Below are 22,971 nucleotides of genomic sequence, written 5' to 3'. Positions count from 1 at the left end.
GAGACCACTGTCATTCCCAGCAGTCTAGTGCCAAGCTTTAGTCAAGATTAAGGGATTTTAAGACCTTCGTGTAACTAAACCAACTCACTTAACAAGCACGTTTGGTTCCTGGGCACCAAGCTGCACGTGATAAAAACTGTGAGGGGCTCTAGGCCTTATCACCAGAGAATGAAGTGTAGATGGGAACACTAAGCCTCAAGAGAAGCCTTGGGGTGAAGGCAGGCAGGAGAAAGCTTAAGGTGTCGGGCCTTTCCCTTTTTTAAAGGTAGGTGGAGGCTTTTGTTTTAAAGAATACTCAAAGTTTTCTTAGTAATAATCACTAAAGATTATTTCAGGGATGTTTTATTGTCTCTAATACAGAAAGGATAGGAAGAAAACAAGGACGTGTACAAGCTCAGTTATCTACCTTGAGTGTTAAGTATCAACCAATATTCCAGCAGGGTGGGTCAAGCTACACCCTCTCAAGTTAAACAAAGGCTTGACCTTTCACTGGTCAGGCGCTATATACTGAGGAAGACTGGAGCACTTCATCTGCTCAGCTCCCATACCAGCACCAGTTATCGGGAAGAGTGGATCAGAGAGGCTTTGTGGACTAGGGTCACAGAAAACAAATGAAAATTCACGAGTCTAATGTGTATACTGCAAAATTGTAATGGAATCCGAGAGCAAGAAAACTTACTATGCCAAAAATGCTTGTGTTTGAGAGACTAAAACCAGGATTCAAAATGGTAATCTGTCAGAGAGCGCCTTTGGGGTGTGGGGGGGATGGTAATCTGTTAGAGAGCTCCTTCGCAAGGGGGGGGTGCGGGGGGGAGCTGAAAACCACACACATAGACATTAATATCCCCAAAGCAGCATTTATTTACCCACTGAATTCCAAAACATTTAATTTAGAAGTCTGGCATTTCATATCACCCATCTTGATTGATGTGGGCTGACACACATGGTGCTGTCAGGATACACAAGGACAATAGCCAAAGAGTTACAAAAAATAAATCCATGATTCTTAAACAATCGCAACCAAAAAAAAAAAAAAGTTACAGGTATCAAAACTTTAGATGCATTGCATTTAAAAAGAAGGTCTGTGCACATAATTTAAAGAGGCAAAACAAGGCTACTGAAACTTCACGTTAAACAGTTTATTATAAAGCTGATGGAAAGGAGGAGTGGTCTCTTTGTAATCAGCTTCCCTTAACAGTTTTCCATTAGCTGAAGAAAGAGGTGGGAGGGGTGAATTCATTTTTTGCATGCACAAGATGTATACTGCTTAACAAAACACTATCGGCTTGTTTTAAATGGATCATTTAAATATCAATCGTAGCCTGCGTTGGCTAATTCTTCTTTCTAAACTTCCCCATTACTTTTGCTTGTATTTCACATAGATCAACAGGCATAGTAGAATGCCTCATTCAAAACGCCCCTGTCTGCACAATTCGAAAAGGGAGCCCCTATGGGCTTAACGCAACCATCAATCCAGCAATGCCCATGAAGATTTATCTGAAACTGCTTCCCAAGGGGCAGGAGAGCAGATCTGAGTAGCTGTGCTGCCAATACAGATAGGTTTAGCACTAGATATTTAGTGATTGTGGCAAGGAAGAATCAAGTGATGATGGGGGGTGGTGGGTGAAGGGAAGGCCCAGGGCCCCGAAGACTCTTCAGTTGCCTTCTCCTGCTTCTTCATCCTGCTGGTCGCTCGTCCAGAGGGTGAGGTTGTCTCGCAGCAACTGCATGATAAGCGTGGAGTCCTTATAGGAATCCTCGTTTAGTGTGTCCAGCTCAGCTATGGCATCATCGAAGGCTTGTTTGGCTAAGAGGCAGGCCTGCTCGGGTGCATTCTGGATCTCATAGTAGAACACAGAGAAGTTGAGGGCCAGACCCAGCCGGATGGGGTGCGTTGGCTGCATGTGCTCTTTGCTGATTTCAAATGCTTCCTTGTAGGCAGCCTCAGAAGCTTCGACCACACTGTTTTTCTTCTCCCCGGAAGCTACCTCTGCCAAGTAGCGGTAGTAATCACCTTTCATTTTCAGGTAAAATACCTTGCTCTCATACTGGAAATCATTGCAGTTCTTGATAAGGAACTTGTCAAGCAAAGCCAGGACATCATTGCACACTGTTTCCAGCTCCTTCTCAATCTTCTCCCGGTAAGCTTTAACTTTCTCCAACTTCTTTTCATTTCCATCAGCCATGGTTTTCTGCTCAATGCTGCTGATGACCCTCCAGGAAGATCGCCTGGCACCAACCACGTTCTTGTAGGCCACAGAGAGGAGATTTCGATCTTCATTGGAAAGAGGTTCATTGAGCTCTGTCACCTGCAAAATCCCCAAAAGATAAACACTGAGATCCAAATCCAAAACTCTTAGAAAGAAATCTGCCTTTGAACCTAATCAACAACCCTTCTCAAGCCAGCATGGACAAGCTGGAGAAAAAACAGACATGGATCCTGTCTGAAGGTCAACTGTAGTCTAAAAAGAAAAAATAAATACTTGAAACAAAATATTCAGTGATAAGGGATTCAGAAATTCTTAATTCGGGCCTTTTAAGATGTTGCCTTCATCTTGGTAGAGGTACGGGGATAAATATAATCATCTAAAGATTGATACATAGTGGTGGATGAAAAAGCCCTGAGGTTCAGCTATTCTCCAAAAGGTATTGTCGACAAATGTTCAAAGACTTGAGACTGGAAGTACATTCCAGAGTCTACTTCCAACTTTATATTCTAGAAAGAACCAATCACACCTCCCTCAAATATATATTAATAGATAAGAGATTCACAGATGAGATCAAACACAGGTCAAGTGGCCACAGTTTTGCCCTGAGTGGTTACACAAGAAAATCCCAGCATACACTGAGACCTCCCCCAATCCAAATGGATACATTAGGAACAGGTACATGCCACCAGCCTCTCCTAAAAGCGGAGGCTGGGGGCACGTTGGAACTCTCCAGTTCTCAAAGTTTACCTCTTACTCAGCAGTAAGCTCTACTTTGACCTACCTGACTGACTGGGCATCAAAGATGGAAGCACCAATTACTTTAAGGAGCAATGTTAAATCTCCTAAACTATAACTTTAGGTAGTTCATGATGCCAACTACAAGTGAGCCAGCTATGTAGTTAGTAAAAAGGGTGCTGGACTTGGCTGTGTTGTTTAATTGTGTCACCCAAAGTTATAATGAAGTCCTAACCTCAGGACCTGTGATGTGACCTTATTGGGAAACCGGACCTCTACAGATGTAATCAAGTCAAGATGAAGTCATCCTGTATTAGGGTGGATCCTAAATCCAGTGACTGGTGCCCTTATAAGGAGTGGGAGATTTGGAGAGATTTGGAGACACACAAACACAGGGAGAATGCCATGTGATGATGGAGGCTGAGAGTGGAGTGATGGGTCTACCAGCCAAGGAACACCAAGGATTACCAAGAGCCACCAGAAGCTAAGGCAGAGGCAAAGAAGGATTTTTTCCCTAGAGCCTTCAGAAGGAGCACAGCCCTGCTGACACCTCGATCTTGGACCTCTAACCCTCCCAAATGCAATAATATAATTTGCTGTTTTAAGCTACCCAACTTGTGGGACTTTGTTTGGTAGCCCAAGGGGACTAACACAGACTTGGAATCAGAAAAACCTGGGTCTGGGTCCCAGCAAAGCCACTAATTTTCTAAATTGGCCTCTATCTTTATAAAGTAGGGGAATTCCTTAATTGTATGGCTGACTGGTAAAAGTCTTTAATTTTCAAGAAAAAAAAAAACATTTAGGAAACCATAAAACACTCAACAGAGAAAAATATTACTTAAACTGTAAGGACAGAAATTCCTACAACTGAGGGGAAGGGGTAAAGGCCAGGTTCGATGGAGAAAGTTATTAACAACATATTAAAACAGACGTGCTTTAACATGGATTGAAAAGACTGAGCAGTGGAGAATCAGAAACTCTAAAAAAGATCAAAAAAATTAACTCAAGAACATAAGCAACAAATACAATCATGTGTTAAATTAGAAAACTTGTGCTAAATTCTTCATTATCTACTAGCAATCTCCTCCCCAATAAAAATACCAACAATTCCCCCATTTCTCTGTCCCCAGCACCCCTACTCCTTTGCTACAAATCCCTAGCCTAGGATTGTCTCTCCACCTCTGCCTACTCAATCAACCCAATCCCACTTTCTTCTTCAGTGTGATCTTTGGCTACTGGCTGCTTCTGCCCATCCCATAGGAGGGCTGCCTGCAAACCAGGTTCCTCATTCCTCCTCACACAGAGATTGAGTAGTCTCCACACTTTTCTCCATGATTTGCCCCAGTAGCAGGGAATCTCTCTACTAACCCCAAATCCATGCTCCCTTCAAATCCAGGTGAAGACCTATAACCCCACTTGTTTCCTCCTCCAGTGAGTTCCTTCAAACACATACTCATATTTGTTTATTGGAAATATAAAGAGACTTTATAGATATTTGTGAATTTGGTCTTTGAAGGAAGCAACCCTTATAAATCAAAATTCCATCTTGAATGCTCTGGCAAATCTCAGATTGTTGAATCCTCTCAAATGACTCACTTTTCCAGGACAATATTCAGTAAAACATGAGGCAAGCACAGAATCACAGAGCTCCTTAGATCCTGCAGTAAATCACTTGACATTAAAATGCAAAGGATATCCATAAGGAGTCAATAAGATTTCATCCTGTGGCTAATAAAGCTGCTTGCTAGACTCACAAAGACACACCAAAGTATGTCAAAAAAAAAAGAGTGTATCTTTAAAATTCCATGCATATGTGAATACAGAACACCCTTATTACCCAGGGTGTTTGTACAATAGACATTATCATAATGTACAATAGACATTATCATAACTAAAATACAATATAATACAAAATAAAAATAACTATCATAACTAAAAAACAAACAAACAACACAAAAAGCCTGTAAGAAATACGGAGTCTAGCCTGAGCTAGCTCTGTGACCTTGTCTGGGGATCAAAAGCAAAACAAGGAGCACTGGTCTAAATTATTTCCAAGGACCTCTTCAGCTCTAATATTCTAGGATTCTGTTTTTCCTGAGCAATAACAAAAGGTGTGGAAAGACAGGAGGTTGATATTGGTGTAAATGAAATTTGGTTGTATCTGTAGGTTTCAGGAATTCATGCAGCCCTTCTCCACCAGGAATAAACTGCCCAAAAAGTCTGCTGGGCAATATTTATAATGACACCTCCCCAAGAAAAATCATTTACTAGGAGTATTAGTGTTTATGTAACTATCTGGTTTCCTGCCAGTCTGAATGAATCACTATCAGCATCAGCTGAGTGTGACTAACAGCTAAGCGAGCATTGTTCTTAGAACCCCAGCCAGGGCCTAACTAGGAAATAACTGGATACATTTAAATATAGTATTTTTAAGACTCCTGGGTTACAACTCAGTTAAGAAAGGGAAACTTATGGAAGGAAGATCATTTTATCACTTGACTGGATAACTAAAGGAAACGGAGCTTTCCCCAGATTGGAAAAGTATAGACCAAAGTGAAATCAGACAGGCTACTAAAACAAACAAAATTTATAGCCAGTCTTGATTTGTTAGCACCAGTTCCCAATATTTCAAATTCCAAACTACTGGAGGCAGGAAAATCTGGTCACACATCAAGAGAAGTAGACATTGGGAGGCAATGTAGTACAAGAAAAAGGAAAACCTAACTACTAGTCCCAACCCGGCACGTACTAAGGAGTGGGATGGTCCTCCGCATGCATAGTCTAGGGAGACGATTTACTGTAGCATTACCATTAGAAGTTTCCAAATGGTTTCTAACTGGGAACGTGAAGCAAAGACTAGACACAGAATTTCCGGGATACAGAGACCTGCCCAGTGGTTCTCAACGTGGTCTCTACTCCAGCCAGTTTCAACAACAGCCTCATTTCTGCCACACATCGGCTACCCTCAGGGCAGCCATTCTAGACACGACATCTTCATGAGGCACCACCACCTCTGACGGACTCCTCACCTCTGTTCACAGCCTCTCTGCCTTCTTGTTCGCCACCCCCCCACCTAATCCAATGTGCACTCTTTCTGAAAACCTGGAGTTGGCGGACCGTTCCCATTTATAAAGGCCCATCTCTCCACCTCCCTTAAGGACTGGGCTCCAGGCCAGACATTCAACTAGTGTCCTGACTGAGGTCCTTATCATACCACCACGTTTGACTGCACCAACTCCCAACTGGGGTGGGGGGTAGGGGGTGGAGGGGTGGGGGGAAATCACTTCACCCCATTTCCTCCGCTCTAGGACTACACAGCAGTACTAAAAGTTACAAGTAACCTGAGAGGCCACTAACTCATTTATCTTCCTATGACACCATTCCTTTACTCAAAAATCCCTAAGGGCCTCCTCCCACTAACTCGCCAAGCAATAAACTATGTGTTTGTGGTTAAAAATAGACCCAATGCCAAAAATAGCACAGGGACTATTTGGGAAAACTTAAAAGTTCTTAATCTGGGAAACATCCAACCTCAAAAGTAACACTGAGCAAACCAAAAATGCCCCCTCCCAACAAACTGTCAGGCCACATTGCCAAAGTCAAGGTAAATGTTACTTCTCCTAAAGGCCACTTCCATCCTTCAGGGCAACACACACCCACTACCGTCCCATCTTTTATAGTTACCCACACCCACTAGCTACTAACAAGCTTGCATTTGATATTAAGAGTTGGCAACCGGAGAAAACAATTCTCATGAACAATGGGGTAAACATGACCACATCATAAAATCTTTAAGATTCGTTGGCAGAGTCCAGTATGTATTAAGCGGGGGGGGGGGGGGGGGGGGATGATGGTCAGTCGGGGAATGAGAGCTTTTTTGGCAATTTCTCCCCTCCAAGTGAAGATTTTGCCTAGTCCCAAGCTGACAAACCACCCATCTGTCACCACTTGCCCAGGCCTGGATAGATCACTCCCTGTCCTCAGAAGGACAAGGCTGCAGTTCTAGAAAGCCAAAGGGAAGGTAAACTTCAAGCTTAGCTTGGTAAGTTCAGGTAGTTAATATCCGCTCAAAGTCTAACATTAGTCAAAGAGCCACCTTTGTATCATGGAGAGACTGCCTTTTCTTACTCTTAACATAACTGAGCACTTCTGTAGGACTGGCAAGGATTAAATCCAATCCATCTGAATGGCATTACTACATGCTACTGTCCCTGGAGGTACCAGCACTGAAAGCTTCAGAAGCTATGCCGGGTTCTGATCACAGGCAATGGCCACCACCCACAATATGGAAAGCCACTGCAAGGAGTGGGAAGAGCACCCAAATGGTGGGGCAGTGGACAGGCAGCCTCAACCTGGACACTAGGAGGAATTTTACCAATAACCCAGACAATGAAATGTTAGTTATATCAGCTAAGATATATTAAAAAAAAAAAAAAAATATGGAGAAACAACTGGTGCCAAGGACATGAAACAATTTCCTAAAATAGGAGTATAATTTAACATAGTTTTGCACTTCCTAATTCATAGCAGGAATTCAAATTCAATTAAAACTTTGCATCTTAAGCTAAAAAAAAACTCCTGGTCTTCAGAACAAGCAAAATCCAAATGTGTGAGTCTGCGTTTTACACTCCCCTGCTATAGCTAAGAACCATACATGGTAGATTGTTTTTAATCAAACTTGGCAAAAATGATTTACATCTGATACGTGAAATTACTTCTTCACTAAGCCCACTTGTGTAAAGGGCCTGCAAGTTAGTCACCAATAATGACTAATATAACAGAATGTATACTAGAAATCTTATCCCTTTCATGATCCCAGGGTCCTGGGATCAAGCCCCGCAGGGAGTCTACTTCTCCCTCTCCCCACCCCTCCTCCCACTCATGCTCTCTCACGCACTCTCTAATAAATAAATAAAATCTTAATATATATATAAAATTTATAATTTTATATAATTATATGTGTGTGTGTGTGTGTGTGTATATATAATCTAGCCTCATGGGCCATTATTATACAGTGGCTAAAGTGAGAGTTCTAAATTTAAGAGTTCAAATTTTGGCTTTATAACTTGATCTCAAAAAAATCAACCTCTTAGGGGAACCTGGGTGGCTCAATGGTTGGGTGTCTGCCTTCGGCTCAGGTCATGATCCCAGGGCCCTGGGCTTGAGCCTGCATTGGGCTCCCTGCTCAGCGGGAAGCCTGCTTCTCCCTCTCCCACTCCCCTGATTTGTGCTCCCTCTCTCACTGTCTCTCTGTCAAATAAATCGATAAAATCTTAAAAAAAAAAAAAATTTAACCTCTTTAAACCTCATGTGTAAAATGAAGTTAACTATCCATAGTCAGTTCATCCAAAGTTGTTGTGAAAATTAAATGAGACTGTACACATGGGAGTAACAGCTACCATTTACTGAATACCTAATAAGTAAAATATAAGTTCCATAAACCTGATGAATTGTAACATAGAAAACGTATTTGCGGTATCTCCTTCCAAACCATTTCTGGAAGTGTGACACTGCATTCTACCACTAGTATGAAATCTCAAAGCTCTGTGAACTATTCACCATCTGAAATCCTTTTAATTCAAGCTACTCCAAGAACCCAGAACCTTCTTTCCTTCCTCAGCCAATGTATGGCAAAGCAATACTTACGTTACAAATTACCACTCAGTGGGAAATCGTGCTCTCTAGTTTATACATATTTCAAACTAGAGCACTGATGTGGCTTTAAGATTTCACACTAACCACAATTTTGGTACACCTCAAAATCAGACTTAGTTTTAATATCTGCAACACGGGTTATGTCTTACCCTGAGCGACTCAGTCGAGCTCTCCTTTTATATACCACCTGCTCATTTCCCCACTTCCCATAATCTCACAGCTGTTGGAATAAGAGCCTTTTGCCACTGGTTGGGCCAAGTGCCTCTTCCTCTCAAACTGTTTCTTTAAGCTGAAGCTTTATTTCTTGAGAGCTTGTTTGGAGGTTCTAGCAGGGGAGCGCAGCTACTCGTATACCCTTGACCGAAGAACGGTCCTCTCCTCTATCGGGGAAGGTCGTCCTCTTCGACCGAGCGCGCAGCTTCGGGAGGGACGCACATGGAGCGGTGAGGGAGGAAGGGGACACCCGCCTAGCCAGCCAGATCAGCCGAATCAACCCTGGCGATCAATGGGGTGACAGATGTCGCAGCCAGATCGCCCTCACATCCTGAAGCTTTATTTCTTGCACTCAACATTTCTACAGCTATTCTTCAAGTCCTTCAGATATATTTCTCTGTCCTTTGTCAATTTTGTAATCAACTGTTATCAATGTTAAAACACACCATGCTATCCCAAATAATTTTTGATGTTTAATAAATTCACATTTACAATCTGTTTTAATATAAAATAGATGACTTAAGGCAATTAAGAGACATGAATGAATTATGTCCACCCATGAGTATTCACCAGAAATCTGGTTATTTGCCCTCTTTCCTTAAATCACTAAGTCTAATGCACATTTTTATCCCCCTTTATAGGTTTATTTTGGTTTATTTCACTTTTCTCATAAGATGGTATGATACCCATTTTTCAGAGGTTATAATTTGATTAAGGTCATTCCAAGACCAGACGAGAAAGGAACTGGGTTCTTAGAATCTTTCGCAATGCCTCTCTTCCCACTGTTTCTCCTCTTCAAGTTGCTAGGTATGAGATGAGGAGATCGTGAAGACACTCCTTTAGTTCACTTCAGAAGCATTTCTTGCCTCTTCAAATTATGGGGTGATGTAGGGAACTGCAGTTCTCAAATGAGTTGAGGCACAACTATTGTTTCCAAAATGCATGGTTTTTCTTAAAGCTTACCAACACCATCCTCCAGGTGACGCTGGTAGCATAAGGAACATCAATGATTACAGGCAGGCCATTATTAGGTGACCATTTGAATTATAAAGAAAATAGAAAACAAGTTAGAAGAATAAAGACTGAAAAATGACTTGATAGCAACACCTGCACTTCTAGTTTTACACTTCAAAGGATTCGAAGCCCAGAGATGTTAGGTCCAAGGGTAACATCATGGTGACATCAGAACATCTCACTCAGGTGTGCTAAGTCTACCCTAGAGCAGTCTACTTACCTGCCCTTCCACCACCCTGAAGAAAACCCACACAAACCCAGATTACCAGATAACTCAAGTTACCAGAATTCCCTCTTTCCAAAAGCTCTATGTTAAGCCTACAATATTAACAAAATGGGGACTAAGTCTTCCCAGTAACAAGAATTTAATGTACAGGGATGCCTGGGTGGCTCAATGGATTAAGCCGCTGCCTTCAGCTCAGGTCATGATCTCAGGGTCCTGAGATGAAGCCCTGCATCACAGCGGGCTCTCTGCTCAGCAGGGGGCCTGCTTTCCGATTCCCCCACCCCCGCCTGACTCTCTGCCACTTGTGATCTCTGTCAAATAAATAAATAAAATCTTTTTTTAAAAATATTTAATGTACAAAAAAAAAAAATTTAATGTACAAATAGCAACCTAGTAAGTAAACATAAACTGTCTTCCACTGAACCCTGCCACGTCCTTTCCAATGAATATATTCCATTAATTTAGATGACAAAAAAACTTGACTTTTTAAAAGGAGTTACAATGAGGGAATCATTTTATCACAATTCTCAGATGACATAATTGGCGCTTGGATTGATTTTTCAATACTGGATGGCTTATCCAACCCATCAATCATTTCAGAGAGATATTACAGATTCCAAACACACAGGAGGGTTCATTAGTTTGCAAAATGCTACCTTTTGACCTCGGGGAAAAAAAAATATGTGAACACAAGTTTCTAGATACAGGATAGCATTACTCAAGCCTGCTTATGAACACCAGAATGCCAATTTTGTTCTCTCCCCAACCTGAATTTCATTCTGGTTACATCTCTGAATCCCTTCCTAACTTCTCATTTCAAGTTGCCTCAGGTTCCCTAGAGCTCCAGAATGTGGTTTCTAGTCATTTTCTCTTAACCTCAACTCATCTTTCTTCAAGCCCCACTCACAGGGTGAACGAAGGCCTCACCAAAATGTCTGGAGAGGCCTCAGCCTCTCAGTACCACTCCATTACTGGGGAGAGGACGTTCACTCAAGTGTGACTTGCTGTGTGAAAAGAAATGGCTCTTATCCCAAAGAAAATAAAGCTCAGAACCCCTTCAGAGGAAATGTATTCACAGTATATTCTGTAAAATTTGCAAAATTAATACATTTCACATTTGTGTCCTTAAAGAGGGCCCCCTGAATTACAAAGCTTTATATCCCAGACCTAAATTGTCCCTGGTTTAGACTATCTAAACCGTGACAACATGCCAGGGCTCAAATCAGGATCACCAATTTATCAACAAATGAGTAGTAGTGCTGGTTTCCAAACACACCTAGTGCAATATTTAACAAGGACACCACTGGAAAGATATCTCTTGAAGTGTCTTTCTTAGCTGGAAGATCCTCAATACTGACCTCAGCAACGTATTTCATTTGATATTAATATCAAAAGCCTTAAACGCAGCTTTTCACATATTCTGAAATTTTAGGGAGCCTCTCAATTTGTGGATTTATAAGAAATCTCACAAGGCCAGCAAAAGGACAAACGAGCCATGATTCGGGACAGTAACTGTCAGGCTTCAGCCCCCTAAAAAGTGCCATGAAGGATGGTTAGGGTGCAGATTTCTGAGTCCTGATCCCAGAAATGCAGAATCTTTAGGTCTAAGGTGGGGCCCGGGCGGATCCTCCCAGGTCTCCGGAGGATGTACGCTGGTTAAACAGAGCAGGTAGGTGGCCGTCAGCTGTAGCTCTACCACTGTGTGACCTTGACGTAGAGAAGTAATGTTCATTTAGAGAAAAGGTAAAATAAAGGTAAGAGGAGCAGTAAGAGGATAACAGGAACTCTTAGTCTCATATATGCAGGTGGTGTCTAATCCACGGTATGTGCTAGGGTGTGGCTAAGCACGAGTCCTTCACCGGAAATCAAGCTGCAGAATCAATCTATAAAGATCTCAGGAACGCAAACGCACACAGCCCTGTCTTGCCAAGAAGTCACGTCTCATTTTAATGTCCAAGCATTTGCTCCCTCCATCGGACCTGGGAGTGGGGCCCCACACCCGCCGCCTCCGCCCTCCAGCTCGCGTCCTCGTCTAGACTGCAGGATGGGGGGTCTTCGCACACAAAGCCAGACCCGGGCGTGGGAAGATGGAACCAGAACGATTCCGGCGAGTAGAGCGTAACAGATCGGAATCAAAACAGACTTCAGGTCGTGTGGCAAAGAGAACCAGGAGAGACAGGGTGCCACTCACTAGATGATTCTTTATTACAAGTTGGGGTATGGAGGAAGGAGAGAGAAACGTGAGCCCCCACGTTGGGCAGAACGGTCTAGAACGAGGAATGTGGTTCTCTCACGTTTCCTCAGGCACCCCTCCCGCCCACCCACGGCTCCGAGCTGGGATGCCACAACCCCCGCCCACCTGAAAGAGGCCACTGTCGCCCACCCATCCTCGTGGGGCTGCATTCCTCCCCCGAGACCCCACCCGGGCCCGGTCGCAGGAAATGGCGGGGCGGACGCGGGAAGCGCGGGCTGCTGGCGGGTGGCCGCGCCCAGCGAGGTCGCGGGGTCGCTCCGGGCCGGGAGGGAGATGCCGCCCGGCCGCCCATCCCTTCCCTACGCCGGGACCCCCAACCGGCCAACCGGGCCTCCCGGCGCGCTCACCGCCTTCATGGCGGAGGCCATGTCGTCGTAGCGCTCCGCCTGCTCGGCCAGCCGCGCCCGCTGCAGCAGCTGCTCTCGGTCCCCCATGTCGCTCGTGGCTCGGCCTCGCCTCGCACCCGCACCGCTCTCCTGCCTGCTCGCTCGCCCTGCGTCCGCTCCCTGGTCGCCGCGGAGGCCGCCGCCGCGCACGCGCACTAGCTCGCCGGCCGGCCCAAGGCTGCAGACTGCAGGCTCTGCCGCCGCTCCCGCCCTCTCGCTGGCTCGCCCCGCACGCTGTGGCTCGCGCCGCCGACGCCGCGGAGGGAGGAGAGGCGGCCGCGCGGGGGGATGGGAGGATGGAGGACGCCTGCGCAGTGGGAGCAGCCGGGCCTGGCGGCAGGGAGCGGCCGGAGTGGGAGGGGGGAAGGGCGGGCCGGCCCTAACGGTCTATTTCAAGGTGACGTCACCTACTATAAATAGCTGCCGCCGCAGCCGCCGCCGCTGCTGCCCCGCCCGAGAACTGCGCAGGCGCCCTGTCAGTGCTGCATTTTACCGCCGCATAGGTGGAGGTGGGAGAAGGAAGAGTGGGGTGGGGATTGCGGATCCCCGGGAGCGGGCGCGGTGATGGCGATTGCGTAGGTAGCTCAGTGGCACAGCTCCTCCTTGAAACGCATCTCTGAGGCCAGGTTGGAGGTCTGGCTCCAGATGGACCCAAAAATCAAATAGCCCTCTGTTGGGAGAAACCAGGAGGCCGTGTGCCCCGGGGGGCGGGCCGGGACCGCCCTCGCTGCCAGCTTCGACCCCAGTCTGGCCCATGCGCTCCTTGAGGACGCACCCTGCGCTCAGATCCGTACTGGCCAGGGCATTATCGGTCCGGACTTTGGGGACAGCACCCCACCTCCACCCCCAAACACGCATCACACCCACCGGTCTGCAGAGCTGTGCTCCCACCCTGACAAGGGACTTTGGACATACTGTGTCTTCCACGAGAGGAGGGACAGGTTGGCCTGACTGGGATGAGTAACATAACAAATGGACTAGGAGCCAGTCCAGCGCTAGGCATGTACAGGCATAAACATAATTAATCCTCACAACCCACCCCGCAGGTGAGCACAGCTGGTCTCCCCATTTTTCAAAGCCAGATTAGTGACTTACTCAAGGTTACACAGCCCATAAGTGGCAGAGCCAGGATCTGAATTCAAACCCAAGCTGAACTTCCTTCTGTGGCAAGGGGTGGGGGGTGGATGGGCTGACTGGTCACTAAGACCATCCCAGCTGTCGCATTCTATGCTGAGGGTCCCTCATGCCAGGCCTTGAGCTGGGCCTCAGATGAACTAGGAAAATCCCAAGGACTGAAACATAGCCCCACTTGAGTACAGCATGCCAAGGGCAGCAGAGAAGGAAGGACCTTAGGCTCTTTGAGAATTTTATTGCATGCTTAGCACTGGGGGAAGGAGTAGCTACAGAATAATTAAGATATATTCTCTTGTCTCATAAGCCAGATCTAAATATGCAAGTGCAGGTAAGCTGGACTTTGAGGGAGATGAAAGTCAGGGAAAAGGTATTAGGGAGTGGGGTCCTGCACAGACAAAGACTTAGCAGTGAGGACAGAAACAAAATCTGAGAGACAGAAGAAAGGCCTGGCAGGGGGAAATGAGGTTGAGCAAAACAAGATAATGGAGTGTTTTAAATGCTAACTTGAAGATTTGAGTCATTATCCTTAACTGGGAACCAGAAGAGGAGTGGAAGTCCCCTTTCAAGCCAGGAATCTTGCTCTGGAGAGTAAGATGCATTTGAAGGGAGAAGAGAGGGACTGGACCTTAGTTTTACCATCTAACAATTGGACTCAAAGTACTGTTAAATGCACCGTAGAATAGAAATCTGGAAATGTCCAAGGTGGCAGGTCAGTTGGAGTCACTGTCATCCAACCTTTTATCCCATATAAGGAGAAACCGAGATCTGAGGAGGAGGAGAGGCTAGTCCCAGTTTGCACAGTGAGTGAGCAGAGCTGAGGTCTCCATACCAGCTCTCCTGTCTCTTGGCCTTTTTGTCCCTGCTTTGAGGCTAAAATGAGGACCTCAGTACCTGTGAAACAGGATTTCATTGTGAGTCTGAGAGGAGGCCCCCACCGCAGTTTTCACCATGCTTTGAAGGGTCACCTTTGCTAACTACAAATGGAATTGAGGTTAACAAACCAGGCTGATCTTTCCCCTGGTGGATATCTTTAAAGAGCATGATAGATGATAATTAATTGTCCACCCCGCCTCTGTGAAAATGGGGTTCCAGTGAGAGGTGGGAGGAGGGCCAGCGCTGGGGGGGATTTTTATGGTTCCTTCCAGCCCTTAGAGAGATTAGAACCCTTCTAGCTTTTCTGATCATGTGGGACTTAGACTGATTTCAAAACAGTGAAAATTAGGTAGATCAGGGCATTTGAATTCTAATAAATGTCAATGGGGGACACTTCGGTTCTCCCATGAAGCTTTTCTTTCCTTCTTACCAAAGTTCATTATCTCTACTTCCTCACCTCCCACCCACTTCTCAGTCCAGTGTACTCTGGGTCTGTCTGCCCCTAGTCCTTCACCTAGACAGCTCTCACTGTGGCCACCAGTAAGTAGCCTCCTGTTGTCAGTCCAAGGTCATTTCAAAGTTCTCACCTTCCTGGCCCTCTTGACTACACTGGGCACAACTGCTCTCCCTTCCTAGACAGGCTCTCCTCTAAGATTTCATGACACTGCACCCTCCTAGCTTGCTATTCCCCTTCTCTGGTCTCCTGTGTGGGCTTGTCTTCTTGGCCTACCCTGAAATACTGGGGTTCTTCCCCAGGCCCTCTGCTTTTCTTGCTCTGTCCTATCCTGGGTGACTCCATCCACACCCACTCTTGAGGGAACATATCCCATATTCCCAGCTCTGGGCAAGGAGCTTTGCAGAAATGGATATATTTTTTTCCCTCAAAATTTCCCCCTGCAAGGTAAGTACAATGTCCATTCCCATCTTATGATGGGGAAACTGGCTCAAAAATGTTCCATGATTTGGGGTGTTATATGCAACTAATGAATTGTTGACACTACATCAGAAATTAATGATATACTATATGTTGGCTAACTGAACGTAATAAAAAATAAATTTTTTAAAAATGTTTCATGATTTGACTAGTCAAGAGCTGGTAACAGACTCCCAAACCTCATGGTCCAACACTGCCTTTGGTGTTAGCTGAGAAGGGCTCACGGTGTGACTCCCCTCCAGAGTCATTTAGATTGTAAACAGTACAAACAAGCCTTCCTACCTGGAAACTACACTCTCTGACCGGCACCCATCTTTACCCTTCGGAAAGGGCTGCCAACTCAAGCACCGGGACAGCTACCTTGGATGGGAGGGACATCTACCCCCAGGGCTCTAAGTCCCATCAATAAAGTTGTTCTCTTTGAACAACTTCAGAGAGAGGCCCTGAACCAGATCAAGATGTTGCTTAGAGCTCAGAGCAAAACCTCAGTGCGTTTCCATCCTGTACAGAACCTCGCTCAGGGAACATAGCAACCTGACCCTGACTACCTGAGGACACATGAGTGGTGTGATGGGGAAGAAGGATCTGAACTTAGTTTCAAATTCTACTCTGCCAGTTACCAGCTGAATCCCTTTGGGAAAGTCCCTAAAACAGGACCAACCACACCTATTTCTTTGGGTTGGGGACTGGCCAAAGCACAGATGTTCCTCACCTGCATGGAGGCGGCACATCATGGGAGGCACCAGCCATCATGACCGTAGAAAGAACAATTCCTTGCTGTACCCCACTCTGAACCAGGGGGAACGACTGTTTCTCCTGCAGGACTGGATTTCCAAAGCAATGCCAGAACCTGCCACCAGAGCCGAGTGAATAGGTGACCCAGAAAAGGCATGTCCTGTTTCCCCCCACCCCCTTGGGTACTCTGGGACACTCTGAGGTCCCTGAGAATTCTGGTCACCAAGAGACATACTACAGAGGAGACCTGGTATTATTCTAGAGAGATGGCTTTCACACTGTTGGCATGGTTACCATTTTGAGCAGGAGAGGCTGCCTGCCCACAGATTAGTGTCACCCAGATAGGATTTTAGGGTTTTTCCCCCCCAAATGCAGGCCTCCTGCTGCCCAAGCAATCCTTACTGAAGCAATGATAACACTACCACCAACAGCATCAGCAGCAGCTGGCCAAGGGTCAACACTTTCCCCCCTTCTATTATCCCACCAGATTCTTAGAACTCGTGGAAGGAGGTTCTCCCCTTCATATGGATGAGAAAAATGAGACCTAAAAAGGTCATGCACAGCCTCCCACTCACACCCACATTCTGCCACTTGCTGTGTCCCCAGTGTCCTTTTGTCCTCCACTGCTGCTTAAACCACACCCTGGGGAGTAAGTGCGAGAGGGTCGCTGAGTTTCCCCCAAAGTTTCCTGCCAGGCAACTGTGCTTTAAAAAAAAAAAAAAAATTTCCTACCTAGTATGTTAGTAGGAGGTGAGCAGATTGCAACAGAAGCCTTCTGTCTTCTTCCAGACAAGAGCAGCAGGCTGGCCCCCACTCAGGAAACAAAGAGATGTGGGAGGACCAAAGCCATAGGAGAAGGCTGACCCCAGGGGCCTGGCCTATGCAGACGAGGGAGACACAGACACATGGCAGAGCCACTGGCGTCATAGGTAGGACACTTTGCCGCTTACAAGATATAAGCTCCTCCCTCCTGGCCTTTCTTCATGTGGTCCTGGGCCGTCTTTCCAAGCTTGTCACCTGAGCATCCTATGTTCACCACGTTCCCAGACTCTGCCCAACTAGAATGTCCTTTCCCAACCTGCTATCTCTTCCTCTGCTTTGAAGTCCTTTAATGCCCAGCTGAGACCTCACCTTTTCTAGAGAGCCTTTCAGATTCTCCATTAGGAAGCACTGTCCCCTCTGCCCACTCCCCCAGGGACTCTGGTATCCACCATGTGCGTAGAGTTATTTTGGTAAGGCTGATGTGTACTGGACAGCTGTTAGGCACCGAGCATGATGCTATGCAGCTTCACATAGGACCTCATTTAATCCTCCTGACAATGATGAGGTGGGGATTCCTCTTATACCCACGCGAGGGGGTGGGGAAAGTGAAGCTCACTTACCCACAGTCATGGAGCTGCTAGGGGCAGTCAGGATGCACACCCAGGTCTTTCTGTCAAGTTTATGCTCTTTGCCACTTACACTACCTGCTTCCCACTTGCTAAGGAAGTTGTCATTTCCCTTGCAGAATGTAAGCACTGGGGAATCATTCCTCGTCTGAGCCCCCACTCCTGGAGGTACCTCTCCATGAGTGCTGAATTGAATCTGATCACACCTCGCGCACACTGCAGAAATTCATCACTAGAGTCCTCTTTGTGAGTGGCAAGGGCTTTCAGGAGGCGCAGCACTTCTAACTGGTTGACAGCTAATTGACTAATTGACAGCGGCGGGGTGGGGGGAGATAAGCTAAGGGAGGAAACAAGGGGGAGGAAGGCGAGATTGCAGGTCAGAGGAGGCTGAAAGGCAGAGGAGGGCTCCTCAGTTGAAAGGGGCAGTTACTCAGAGCCTCCTCAAACCCTGGCTCTTCCACAGTAGCTGGGGAAGCCTGGGCAAGGGGCTGCACCTCTCTGAGCTTGTTTCCTGTTGCAACAGTGCTTGCTGTTCAGGCTAGACACCCAGGGCTTCTGCCAGGAGGAATAAGGTTGTGCTAAGGGAGAGAGTGGGTGCTGCCTCCTGGGACAGCTGGAGGATCAGCCCGGCATGAAATGCCCTCCCCATGAAATCAGTGGGCCCTAAAGGTCTGAGAGCATCCAGGAACTCACAGGATCACAGACTTATAGTAAGGGTCTTAGAGACAACTCAGGTTGGCTTTCTCACTCTCAGAGATAGCAGATGAGCCTGGTTCCAAATCCAGCCTCTACTTGCTCTGTGGCCTCGTGCATGTCACTTTGCCTGTCTCAGACTGGTTCCTCAATTTTAATATGGAATTAAACATAATTCCTTTGCCATAGCTCTGTTGAAAGGATCAGAGACCCAGGCAGTGAGTCAGTATTAACTATGGGGCACTGAGGCTCAGAGAGGGAAAGTAATTCACTCACAGCCACACAGTCACACAGCAGGTTAGCAGCAGAAACAGGTCTATGCCAGGTCCCCCCCAAAGCCAAGACCTGGGCTTATCCTTAAGACAAGGCAGTCTTACCTCAAAGGCCAAGATGGACATTGGAAATGCAGCTGAGGAACTCACTGGGATCACTGCTGAGTGATCTCCCTGAACTGAGACAACTGCTTGCATTGCCAATGGCTGACAAATGGCAAAAAGCCCAAGTCAGAGCCCGGGGTCCTATGTTTAGCCTGCAGTCTAATCCACAATATAACCCCAGGCCTGTCGCCCCTCTGAGCAGCAGTTTCCCTACTCCCCAAGGATTCCCGGCAGGACAAAGGGATTACATGAAGGCACAGGGCTGTTTTCCTAACAGCTACCCCTGAGCTCTCGCAATGCCCCAAGCCCTGCAGCCATGGCTGCATTTAGTCTTCATAGCAACTCTGCAAGGTAATCTGCAGATAAATGGAGATTTATCTTCTAGGAAGGGCTAGAACCAGGATGTGAGCTCTGATCCGGTTCCCTCTGCCTGGAACACTTACCTCCCCCCCTTTCTGTGCCTAAGTCGGGCTCCTCCTTCAGGTTTCTGGCTCCCCTGGAAGGATCCCTAGACCTCAGGCTGGGGTGGGCACCTGCTCTGGCCCTCTGCATTGAGACTTTTTCTCCCTTCCTCCGCCAGCCAGCAGGGGAGTTTCAAGAGGCAAGGAATTTGTCACACTTACAGCTGTAGCCCTAGAGCCTAGCACTGTGCTTGGCATATAGCAGGTGCTCAGTCAATACTTGCCAAATGACTAAAGGCATCATGTCAGCATCAGGATGCCACCCAGACCCTGAGGAGCTGGGGAGAGGGGAGGAAGACTTTTGGACTCCCGCCAAGCCTTACATTAGCAGCATCTTTTCTGAGTCCTGACAGTCTGCCCCCTGGGATGCCATTTGAGCCGGCTGAATTCCGGTCACTGTTTCACCTTGGAAAGGCAGCCACAGCCCTCACCCAGCAGCCCAGTAACTGATGTCACAGCACCAAGAGCTGTCCTGTTAATATTAAATGTGGACTCCACTGCGGCAGAGCTGCAGGCTAGAAGAGCTGGAGGGGGTCGTGCCCGTGTCTCCATGGGGTTGTAGGCAGGGCACAAATGGAAAGGGGGTGCATAAACCGGAAAGCCCCCAGCAGAGGAGCATTACACTGGCCCATTTTAGTTCCTGGCTTAACTCAGAAAGAGCCAGGGCAGCGTGTGCCTGCAAGGGGACAAGGAGACTACTGACTGAGCCCAAGTGGTAAACATACAGGGGATTAGGGGCTCTCGGGGAGATTTCCTGGATACAGTGGGAGGGTGAGCACTGGCGCCAGCTGGACCTAGACTCCACTCCAGTTTTGCACTGTGCAGCTGTGTGAGCGGGGAGCAACTGCACCATCGAGCCTCCGTTCTCCAACCTATGAAATGGGCATGGTACCTTCCCTGAAGGGCTGATGTGAGAGGATTAAATAAAAAAAGTGATCTAGATAGAGGACCACTCTCAGCACATACTAGGACCTCGGTAAATACTTCTCCCAAACCAGGTGCAGGACCTGAGGCTGGAGTGAGGAGAACTGAAGATGCTTCACACATTCACTGGCCAGCATGGCCAGAAGAGAGGGACACTTGTGGACCCTCTCTTCTGATGGCCTAACCCCTTCACCGGACAGACGAGGATGCCGAGGGCCCAGGAGGGAGCAGAGACTCACACAGCAGAGCTGGGGTCTGACCTGGTCTGCATTTCCCCGCCTGCCTTCCCCACCAGTGATGTTGAGGATATGCCCCCATTCCCTGATGGGTACTAGACAAAGCAGGACCTTCATCCTCCACCCCCTCCTGGTCTCCCTCCCATGTGTTTCCCTGCAAATCCTGGGAGCTTCCCAAAGCGTAAATCCAACCACGGCATACCCTGCTTAAAACTTTTCTGTGGTCCCACACTTAGGGTTGCCAGAGAAAATACAGGAGACCTGGTTAAAACTGAATTTCAGATAAAGAACAAATGATTTTTCAGTATACGAATGTTCCAAATATCACCTCACATGATTACACTAAAAAATTCTTCATTGTTTGGAGCGCCTGGGTGGCTCAGTCAGTTAAGCATCTGCCTTCAGTTCAAGTCATGATCCCAGGGTCCTGGGATCAATCCCCACATTCCCTCTCCACCCCCCACCTTGTTTGTGCTCTCCCTCTCACTATCTCTCTCTCTCTCAAATACATAAAATCTTTTTTAAAAGTTCTTCATTGTTTATCTGAAATTCCAAGTTAACAGGACAACCTGTATTTTCATTTGCTAAATCTGGCAATCTGACACAAGCAGCCTTCAGGAAAAAGGTCAGAGTCTTTCACTGGTCCATGAGGCCCATTGTAGCCCCAAGCTCATCCTTTCCCTCTCTTGCACCTGAACTCCCACTTCAGACACAGCTTGTTGGCTTTTCTTGAGAATCTCAGGCTCTCCCTCTCCTCTGCCTTTATGGATGCTATCCTTTCCATTGGGACCTTCTCCATACCTCTCCCTCCTGTCACTGCCCCACTGTCTTCATCTGACCCATCCTCAGGCTTCTGAAGCCTTGCTGTTTTCTCCTAGAAGGCTTCTTGGCTCTCCAAGCCTAGATGGTACCTCCCCTGGGTTCCCACTGTGCCTGGGGAAGGTCCTCTGCCTGTGTCATTCACATGGTGCAGAGGAGAGGCTCATCAAACATTTATTACATTGGATTACTAAATTCCACAGGCCCTCGCACCTCTGCTACCAAGAGTTTCCCTCCTTCAGCTAAATCCTACATGCCCTCCAAGACCCTGTTGGAATCTAACCTCTTCTAGGCCTCCTCAGGACCCCATCCTGCCAGTTCAGTCATTCTCCAGTGTAGCAAGCAATCTTTTCATCCCATAAACTCAGCAAAAGCAGCACCCCTCAGACTCTCCTGTGACCTGCAGTGCCCAGCACGGTACCTTCCTGCCAGAGGGTGGTCAAAAAATGTCAGTGAGTTTGGAGGATACCAAACCAAGCTCCTGTGTCTGATTCTCCCCCTACTCAGAGGTCAGGAACCAAATCCTAACCCCTCCCTGAAGCAAAGCTTCCTGCGTTCCTCTATGCCTATAAAGGAGACAAGGAAGCATCCGTCCCACCTGACAGAACAGCAAAGGAGTGGTGGAACAAAATGTTTGTGGTTCAGGTCTCTGGACTCCCTCCTACCTCAGGGCCTTTTCACCTGCTCTTCCCTCTGCCCAAAGCACTCTTCCCAAAAGATCTTCCCTTGGATCTTCTGGGAAGATAGGAGATTAAAGATGACCACAAATACTTGGCCACTCACCCCTTCAAGAGGTGGTGTCTTTCCCGAGCCCTTGAATCCAGGCTGGCCCTGTGACTTGCTTTGACAACAGAATGTGGCAGAAGAGACATTTTATGAGTTCAGAGCCTAAGCCTAAAGAGACAGTGCAGCTTTTGCTTCCCCCCTCTTAGAATGCTGCCCCTCAATCACCATGTAAGGCCAACTGCAGGATGAGAGGCTGTGTGACAGTGAGCTGAGGTGCCCCAGCCAACAGCCAATACCAACTGCTAGAAGGCTGAGTGAGACGTTCTTGAACCTTCCAGCCCAGCTGTGCCTCCAGCTGCATGCAGGAGAAACAGGCAGAGAAACCACCCAGGCCAACGACAGACTCATGAGAAATAATAAATGGTTGTTACAAGCCACTAAGTGTGGGGGTTTGTCACACAGTTTGTGTTTGTAATGTGGACATCCATAACATACTCCTCTTCATTCAAGTACCTGCTCAGAGGTCACCTCCTCTGAGAGTCCTTTCCTGATCATCCTCACTCCCCACCAGTTGCTCTCTACTCCATTATCCTGTTTCATCCTGTCCTGGGCATGTGTCACCGTCTGAAATCATGATATATCCACTCATGGACTTGTTGTTCTTCTCCTCCATGGGACAGCAGTTTCCATAAGGCCAGGGGCCATAATGGTTTGTTCCCTGCCATCTCCCTAGCACCTGTGTGGGGTCTGACACAAGGAAGATGCCCTCAGTTGGTAATGGTGGTGAAATCATGTGCCTGCCCCTTGCTGGTGTGGCACTTCGGGGGGCAGAGTTTTAGGTGTGTGCTCCCACCTGGCTGCATCCTCCAAAACCAATGCCCCAGGAGGTCAGGAAGGTAAGGCCAGGTGTCCGGGCTTCTCTCATGGGCAAGAGCTTCAGGGAACCCAAGATGAGCAGGAATGAAAGGAAATTGCCAA

The 22,971-nt window shown here is 47.2% G+C and overlaps 1 protein-coding gene across 1 annotated transcript; it reads right to left on the bottom strand.

Annotated features, from left to right (window-relative positions):
• Positions 1 to 841: 841 nt before the first annotated feature.
• YWHAH (tyrosine 3-monooxygenase/tryptophan 5-monooxygenase activation protein eta) lies at positions 842 to 12,949 on the bottom strand. The gene is made up of 2 exons (XM_046025586.1): positions 12,655 to 12,949; positions 842 to 2,309 (listed from the first exon to the last, which is right to left on the bottom strand). Exons 1-2 carry the CDS (start codon positions 12,739 to 12,741, stop codon positions 1,656 to 1,658), a joined length of 741 nt encoding a protein of 246 aa, XP_045881542.1. The 5' UTR covers positions 12,742 to 12,949; the 3' UTR covers positions 842 to 1,655.
• Between the last annotated feature and the right edge of the window lie 10,022 nt (positions 12,950 to 22,971).

This window comes from Meles meles, chromosome 12 (assembly GCF_922984935.1).
Source record: "Meles meles chromosome 12, mMelMel3.1 paternal haplotype, whole genome shotgun sequence".
Lineage (NCBI taxonomy): Eukaryota > Metazoa > Chordata > Mammalia > Carnivora > Mustelidae > Meles > Meles meles.
The sequence above is the reverse complement of the archived record's forward strand: the minus strand, read 5'-3'. Positions and strand labels throughout refer to the sequence as shown.